Raw genomic sequence first — 8775 nt, forward strand, 5'->3', positions numbered from 1 at the left:
TCTTCTTTGTGCATTTACTCCTCTATACCAGGATTTGTGTTTTCCAAATTCTAACTTAATCATCAGAGGTGGCCCATACTCACTTTCTTCATATTTTAGGAACCAGTCATGCTCCAGCAGAGAACTAGATAGGCCACAGTCAAATCTTGGAACGACAATGAGCAAGTCATAGATGTATTGGCATTGAGAGATGAATACCTTCCTCAAAGCTAGAAATAAACATGCTATGATAGTAGGGCAAAGGACCTAGATTCCTTAATACAAACACAAACCCAATCTTTGTTAGAAATTGAGTGACGACAAAATCATGACTTGTCGTCTAAATTATGTTGTCAACATAGATGAGAATATACATTCTTCCAGTGTCCCCATGATAAATGAAGAGAAATGTATTAGTCTCATAACCTATAAAGTCATACTTTAGAAGAAAGGAACCAAGTCGTTCAAACCATGCATGGTACATCTATTTAAGGTCGTATAAAGACCGATGAAGTTTACAAATATGGCTTGGTTGCTATTAGTCAATAGAATTTTGTGGCTACCTCATATAGACAATTATTCATTAAGAAATATATGGAAGAACGCATTTTGGATGTCCAATTGCCAAATAGGAGATGTAGATACTGCAATGAATAAGACCAGTTGAATGGTACTAGGTTTTACATCTAGACTTAATTTTTCATTGTAATCCAAATCTTCCTACTTATTGAAGCCTTTCACAACCAACCGGGCCTTGTATCACTTAATGGAGTCATCTACTTGTCTTTTGATTAAAAAAACCCAATTACAACTAACAATATTGCCATTTGCAAGGGGAGGGACGAGACATAAAGTACCATAATTTAAAAAGACAATGAATTCATCATCCATAGTCTTATGTAGAAATGAGTTATTTGCAATTGTGAATGACTACAATTCTATGTGGGCTAAATCAATGGAAGTGTGACAGGAAAGGAACAATTTAGGGCAAAGTGCCAGCCTTAGCACGAGTCACCATAGGTTTGGAATTGGCTGTAGGTACTTCAACTGGATTTACTAGAGGTGATTCTACCAAAATGTTGGTCGATGGGGGGGGGGGGGGGGACGGGGGAAGAGAGCGAAGCCTTAGGAGCCATGAATTGGATGGAGTTGACTTAGTGGGTGAGAAAGAGAAAGAGGGTGTGGCTAAAATGTACAAGAGGAGGTAGAGATCGAGTGGAGCGAAACTAAAGTATATATGGGTTCTCTTAGAGTGGCATAGGATTGAGGGTGGTCCTAGGAGGGATGATAAGGGTTATTTGGAGGGGGTCTCTTTGGTGATACCCTAGGAAAACCCATTTATCAAAAATAATGTGGCGCAAGATTAGGGAGCTTCGTGCTGTTTGGTCAACACATGCACTTGTAGCTTCGATACAAGAATTGTGTCTTTATTTTTGCCCAAAAACTACCAATCTTATATTTACATATCCTTGGTAAAGAATTGTATCAAAGAAGACATGTAGTTTGTATCTAAATTCAAGCTTCTGTTTATTATAAAGCTATAAATTAGGATAACAGGCTAATAAAAAAAATACACAGCATCATAATTATGTAGAACCCCAAATAGTTTATAAATAGGAGAGACATCGCCAATATCTTGGATGGAAGTCTGTTGATTAAGAAGGATGTAATTTCAAATGTCTGATTCCAATACTTCTAGGGATATGTTGAGGAACTACAAGAAAGAGCTATGTTCCAACAATGCCTTTGACGTTGCTCTAGACTCCTATTTTGCTTCTTAGCATGAGGACATAGATTGGCAATTCTCAATCTGTGATGTTATAAGAAACCTAGATGCAGATCGACATTCACTACCCTAGACTCACCAATAAACCATTTGATACCTGAGCAAATATATTTCCAATCAATAATTGAAATCTTTGAAAACTACCCAAGGCTCACATTTTAAAATTACACGAACTAAATTAATTTATTAAAATTATCAACAAAACATCACATAACCATACTAACCCTCAACAAAATTAGCAAGTGGATTTAATACATTTAAAAATATTAAATTTAAAGGTTCATCAAAATTAGAGTCCAAACTATTAAAGGGAAGCTCATGCCATTTTAGAATTTTATCAGGTCTATTTCTAACCATTCATTTTCTTGTGAATGAAAGACACATGTCCATCACCCAAATAAAAATATTGAAGTTAAATTTAATAAATATAATTTTTTTTATTTGAATTTAACCTTAACTTTTTATATGACTCAACGACACGTGTCACTCATTCAAAGATAAATGAACTGTCCATTTTATGGACATGACAAAATTCTGTGCCATTTCTCCAATTTATGTGTTGCAAAGTAAAAAATTACTTTCCAAAATTACTGATATACGGAAAGTAGAAACTAAGTGCGGATTGTATAGAAGAAAAAAAATTCTTCTTTTAACACAGTGGACTAAATAGAACAGTAATAATGTGGCGGTTTGTTATGGACTACATGAAACTAAGGTGACAGCAAAAACTTGATAGAGTGGACCCCTAACAAGATAAAGAAGGAAAATATATTTAATTAATTCCAAGGAAAAATATTTATAAAACAGTATAATACTTTATAAGCATTTATAGAATATGTTTGTTGCGGGTGAACATAAAATGCAAATAAATCTCCATCCTATCAAGGGTAATTAAAATGCCAAACCTGAAACAATCAGCCATTCACGTTCTATTTTCTATGTTAACATAAGTTTTTCGCACGTGATCGCACGTGATCACACGTTGACTGTTATTTCTCAATTTTGCCAATGTGGCTTGTTCCCTTGATCACGGAGCTCTCGTGTGCTTTCTTCCTTCCCTTTCTCCCCTTCCCCTTACCACTCGTGCTTCTCGCCTCTTAGTCTCTTACGCTCAAGCCAATCGTGTAGGCCTTATTTATTTGTTTTCTAAGAAAAACCACCCCAATCATGTGGATCATATTTATGAGTTTTATTAATTTTAATATTCTTGCTCTTGGATCTAGTAATGATTCGAGGCATGAACAAGCAATCAAGCGAATTTTGTTAATGATGGGTTAGTCAAGCGATTAAAGACCCACCCGGCACATATTAGTAATTTAGTTTCCATCCCATAAAATAACAAGCTTCCTTTCTTAAAAAGAAAATTAAAGGATTTTTATTTGCAGCAACAGCTTGAATGTAAAAAAAACAAAAATATATTTACAGATAAATCCTAATATCATGTTATGGGGCTCACTTATAAGAATTGAAAAAAATTATAAATCAAAATTTTGGTGGGCCCCACTATTTATTGTATATTTCAAAAGTATAATAAGAGCACATTATTCTCAAGGGGATTTGATCCAGACTGCTACAAATCATATCATACTACTATTATAAAAACATGAACTGAGGGAGGATGGCTATATTTCACTTCCCAAAACACCCCTACCTTCTAAAACTACTAAACATTTAAGTCATAAAAAAATAATATCCAAAAATGTAATTTGCCAAATAACAATCCCCTGAGAGTTATAAGATCGAATAAATTATTTATGTAGTTTTTTTTTCTCTTAATCTCAACGTGATTGGACCCCTATGACCTCTTAGCACAAAGTATTTATTGATCTTTTGGTAATTGATGCGACCTCTTAAGATTAATTTATTTTATTTTTTTATTCTTGTGATTTAATTGATATTTTTTGATCATGATATATGACATTTTTGATATATCAGTTGAAAAATCGTTTTCCTTAAATTTAAAGAATATCACATATCGCAATAACTGTCTAAAAAATTAATCAGTGGCATCCAAGTAATTATCTCATTTCCAGTGGCTCTATATGGGCATATACTATTTTGCTATTTGACCCCGCTTACTATAAAAGCAGTGGCTCGGTAAACCTGAAATGCACCAGACAACCTCCCTCAAGCTACTCAAGACTTCACAGAGAGATGGGTTCAATCCAAGAGAAGCCACACGCAGTGTTTGTGCCATACCCAACCCAAGGTCATATAAACCCATTGCTCCAACTAGCAGAGCTTCTCCATTACAGAGGCTTCCACGTAACTTTCGTCAACACTGAGATCAACCATGAACGAGTCGTCAAGACCAATGGCTCCGACACCGTCGATCGTTTACCTGATTTCCGATTCGAAACCATCCCAGATGGTCTTCCTCCTGCTGCTACTCGTGATGTTCCAACACTCTGTGAATCCACCAGTAACAATTGCTTGGAACCATTTCTTAAACTTCTCAGCAAACTCAACGATTCCGATGTTCCACCTGTTACCTGTATTTTCTTCGATATTCCCATGAGCTTCTCTTTAACAGCTGCCCAAGAAATCGGCGTTCCTGGCGTTGGTGTCTGGACTGCTAGTGTTTGTGGTCTCATGGGTTATCTGCAATATCCTCAACTTGACCAGAGAGGCCTCACAGTAGCCAAAGGTAATAAACTAATGAATTCACGGTTAGTTTTAATTGAAACCCAACTGAGTCAACTCAATTTCTGATAAGATCTGGATTTGCAGGTGTGAATTATCTATCAGAAGAGTACAGGAACACTCCTATTGACTGGGTTCCTGGATTGAATGATATTCGTTTGAAGGACATGATAAATTTTGACCGTCTAGGTGATACACGAGACTTCATGGTTAAATTCACCTACGAACAAGCCAAGAAATGTTTCAATGCATCTGCCATTGTTCTTAACACATTTGAAGCTTTGGAGCATGATGTGTTGGAAGCATTAAAGCCACAGCTTCCACCCATCTACAATATTGGCCCTCTGCATCTCCTCTGCAGAAATGTTATCAAAGACGGGTCGAGCTTTGTTGATTCGAATTTATGGAAACAAGACGAAGCTTGCATTGAGTGGCTCGATTCGAAAGAGCCCAACTCGGTTATGTATGTAAATTTTGGTAGTATTACTGTTATGTCAGCTGAGTCACTGGCCGAGTTCGCCTGGGGACTTGCTAATAGCAACCAAAATTTCTTGTGGGTCGTTAGGCCTGATTTGGTCGGAGGGGACAACACAGAGGCATTGCCGTCGGAGTTCTTGATGGAGACAAAAGAGAGAGGTTTGATCGTGAGTTGGGTTTCACAAGAGGAGGTATTGAATCATCGTTCTGTTGGTGGGTTCTTGACACACACAGGGTGGAACTCAACTATTGAGAGTGTCTGCGGTGGAGTGCCTATGATCTGTTGGCCATTATTTGCAGAGCAGAGAATGAATTGCAGGTTTGCTTGTAATACATGGGGTATGGCATTGGAAATGGAAACAGATGTGAAGAGAGAGGAAGTGGAGAGGCTTGTGAGGGAAATTTTGACGGGAAAGAAGAGAGATGAGATGAAGCAGAGGGCTCTGGATTGGAAGAGGAAGGCTGAAGAGGCTGTCAGTTCTGGTGGCTCATCTTTCTTAGATCTGGAGAAGCTGCAAAGGGAAGTCTTGTTTGCTGACAGAAAATGAACTCTCTAAGAGTCTTTGTTAGCTCTGAATAAATGTATGCAAATCATTATTATTATTTGGTTTGGTTTGTGTTAATTAATTCTCCTATCCATTAATTCATTATAATTCGATAAGGAAGTTCTCCATGATAAAAGTTTATGGGTACTCGTGTCATTATTGATGGTTTTCATAATTGTTATGTGGGTCCGACTTCTGATACCCAATTTTAAAAACAGATTCAAATAGACATATTTTGGTGGTCGACCCAAATGACTCAATTTTGTGAGATCTATGATAAAAGTAAAGTGCTTAAGTAAATAGGCCCAATCTTAGAGGTCTGGTCGACCCATTATCTGATTAAAGGGTACAAATGTATACCGTGCGTTCTCTAATGGATTCATTGTAAAATTAGGAAACGTTGCACTGTTTTGGATGGGAATTGTTGTAATGCTCTTCTAGCAATTGATTAAGAGATTTTCATTCAAATCTTCTTCCTATGTAGTGAATGTTCTTCTTCTTTGCCCATGGACGTAGTACACCATATTAATCTGTCAACCACTTTAACTCTATGTCCCTTAGAATTGTAAATTATTCTTGTTTTTGATTTTCTTGGTGTTCGTTCTAGCATTAACCTTTCAACCCTTATTCAAAATGTGTAATTGATATTGTTGTTGGCATAGTATTGGTAAGACCACTTGTAAAAGTGGTACATAATATACGACTTAGAGCAACAGGTGTAAGTTTGACCTTAGTGGCCTGAACTTGTTGTCAAAACTGGAATTTTACCTCACTTAGAGCTAGGGCTACAAGTTTGGTCAATGTATGTAAGGTTTGGTTGCAAATAAGACTTTTAGAGGAATATTCAACATAGCCAATGGAGTTGAAGATTGCACTTTCACGCATCTTGTAACTGTACATTCAAGAGAAGGACCCACCTTTAGTCAACCTAATCGGTGCTTGAGTTTAGGAAAGTTAGATAGAATAACAGTGTGAAACCCAGCCCTAACCTTGACCCGGAAACCTTGTTATTTGTAGGCCCGATGACCCGAAGTAAAGTAAGAAGTCAGCTTTGGGCCATCCCAGTAGAGGACTTGGTGTCTGGCTTTGAATCCATGAAGGTTGATGATGAGGTTCTATTTATGGAAACAGAATCCTGATGAAGATCTAATTAGTTGATGGACTTGGAGTGCTCTCTATCTTGGTTTGAAGGCATTTCTACCTACTAGGTAAGTCACTTGACTTGTGTGCAAAACCCCTTTAGGATTGGATTTGATCTGGACCTTCAATTCCCTGTTTTGGCCTTCTTTGTCGGCATTGGTCGACCGATTGGTCGATCGGGCCAGTCGACCAATCCACTCGACCAATGGGTGCTGTCTTTGGCAATTAGGTTGATTCTTGCTCTATTTAAGTCTAACCTCGAGTCCACTTCGTATTTGCTGCCTCCAAACCCTCCGGAACGAACCAAAGACCTCTGCAAGTCATCTCTCTTGCATCCTTGGAGTTTTCTTGGCGGATCTTCGTCGGAACTCTTCTTTTTGCATCAAAAGGTATGTCTACTCTCTCTTCTTCTCCTCCATCTTTGTTTTTCTTTCCTTTTTGAGTTGAGACAGAGAAGAGATGCTGCATTCTCTGTTGCAAACATCTCTCGAACATGTTCTCATGATCATCCTAAGGATTTAAGGCTAGAACAATGATCTTAACCATGATCATTGCAAGCTTTTGAAGGATTCATGATCAAACCATGATTTAATCTCTGTTAATCTTCTAATCTGAATTCCGATCTCTTTGGATCTTCTTTCATTGATCATGTTAGTGGTTAATGGTTGTGTTTTCTTTCCATGATCCATAATCCATAGAATTCTAGTTGTTCTCTTCTACCTTACTATGTGTTCTTCATGATGCATGATAGTTACATATATGGTAGGTTTTATTTCCTTATTTAGATTTATGCTTCTAAGCCTTATTCCATGAAGACCTATGTATGTTTTCATGTTTTCATTACCGAAAGCAATGATCCATCCTCCTATAGTTCTTGTCCTTGTTTTCTATTTCAAAATTCATCAAGATCCATGTTTGATTTATTTATGGTAACTTTTTGTTTCCTAATTTGGATCTTGATACCTTGATTTGATTAGTGTTTTGAGGTCCCCTTTATGTTAGAATACTACCGATATAGTCTACCCCTTGATTAGTACGCTTTTGAACCACCAAATTCGGATTTCATATCTTAAAACTCTGATTTTATAAGCTATCGTCTGCATTGGTCGATCGATTGGTCGACTGGACCACTCGACCAATCCACTCGACCAATGAGTACAAGAACTCCGAATTGGTCTGCTTTCGGATATTTTGATATATATTCTGCTAGGGATCTTTCCTAATATGTTGTATATACTTGTTTAGGACCTTCTTCTCAAGTTTGCCAAGATCTTACTTGATTTCTTAGGATTCTTTGCGAGTTATAAAAGGTAAGGATGGTTATTTCCTTAATTACATAGATAGCATGAATCTAGTTTCTATATTTGAATATCATTAATATGTTTCCTAAATTAGATTCTTACAATGATATACTACTGTTGCATAACTTTGATTACAGTAGCATTACTTATTCATATTGAATTGATTCATGTATGATTTACTTACCAATGTTATACAAGTGATTGTAAATATTGATTTCTTTCCATATATGGAGTTACCATATATGTGATGATATGAATTGATGCATGTGTATGCTTACGTATGGTTTGGAAAGGAGAGGTGTCCTTTTGACACTTCTGTCCTTGGACTACTACGGGAATATTATGGGATGTTTCCGGAGATGCCCTCTCGGACACCTTCCTAAACCGTTGGATGACATATATAGGATTGTCTAGTAGTGTTTGGCTAGGATGTCCTGTTATGTCGGACCCTAATCGGAGGGGTATTGAGACCGAACGACCCGTGGTAGCAATGGGGATTCATGGGCGCTCAAGACCGGTAACCAACCCGTGAGAGGACAGGAATCACATTGTGGGGGCCATTTATTGGTAGGGTTGCATATGGTTAGACTTGGGCTCACGGGCGCTTAAGACCGGTAACCAACCCGTGAGAGGACGTGAGAGCTTCCCGTTTACCATATGTGGATGATCAATAGGGTTGGTGAGTCCGTAGTCAGGGACTATGAGGACTCTAGTGTGAAGGATACCGGAAAGGATCGTCGGGGACGAGGAATGGAAGTATCTGGATCTCGACTTGATGTAACCAAGTTAAAGACTTGCATTTGGCTAGGTTTTACCCCGACATGCGCCAAGACTTATACCAAATGGTTGTGAGAGAGTGTGTTGACTTAACCCCCGCCAAGGTTTGTCCCGAGGGATGAAGGAC

The 8775-nt window shown here is 37.7% G+C and overlaps 1 protein-coding gene across 1 annotated transcript; it reads left to right on the forward strand.

Annotated features, from left to right (window-relative positions):
- Positions 1-3885: 3885 nt before the first annotated feature.
- Positions 3886-5448, forward strand: LOC148999171 (7-deoxyloganetin glucosyltransferase-like). Its single transcript, XM_089141408.1, has 2 exons — positions 3886-4412; positions 4496-5448. The coding sequence occupies exons 1-2, from the start codon at positions 3920-3922 to the stop codon at positions 5431-5433; spliced, it is 1431 nt and encodes a 476-aa protein (XP_088997534.1). The 5' UTR covers positions 3886-3919; the 3' UTR covers positions 5434-5448.
- The last annotated feature ends 3327 nt before the right edge of the window (positions 5449-8775 follow it).

Source organism: Hakea prostrata, unplaced genomic scaffold (assembly GCF_041222555.1).
Source record: "Hakea prostrata isolate BN-2017 unplaced genomic scaffold, UWA_Hpros_2 contig_30, whole genome shotgun sequence".
NCBI lineage: Eukaryota > Viridiplantae > Streptophyta > Magnoliopsida > Proteales > Proteaceae > Hakea > Hakea prostrata.

Excerpts from the sequence above, each read along its gene's own strand:
- LOC148999171 (XM_089141408.1), top strand. The coding sequence starts at position 3,920 with ATGGGTTCAATCCAAGAGAAGCCACACGCAGTGTTTGTGCCATACCCA. Across the intron at positions 4,413-4,495 it reads AGGCCTCACAGTAGCCAAAG|GTGTGAATTATCTATCAGAA; the intron begins GTAATAAACTAA and ends CTGGATTTGCAG.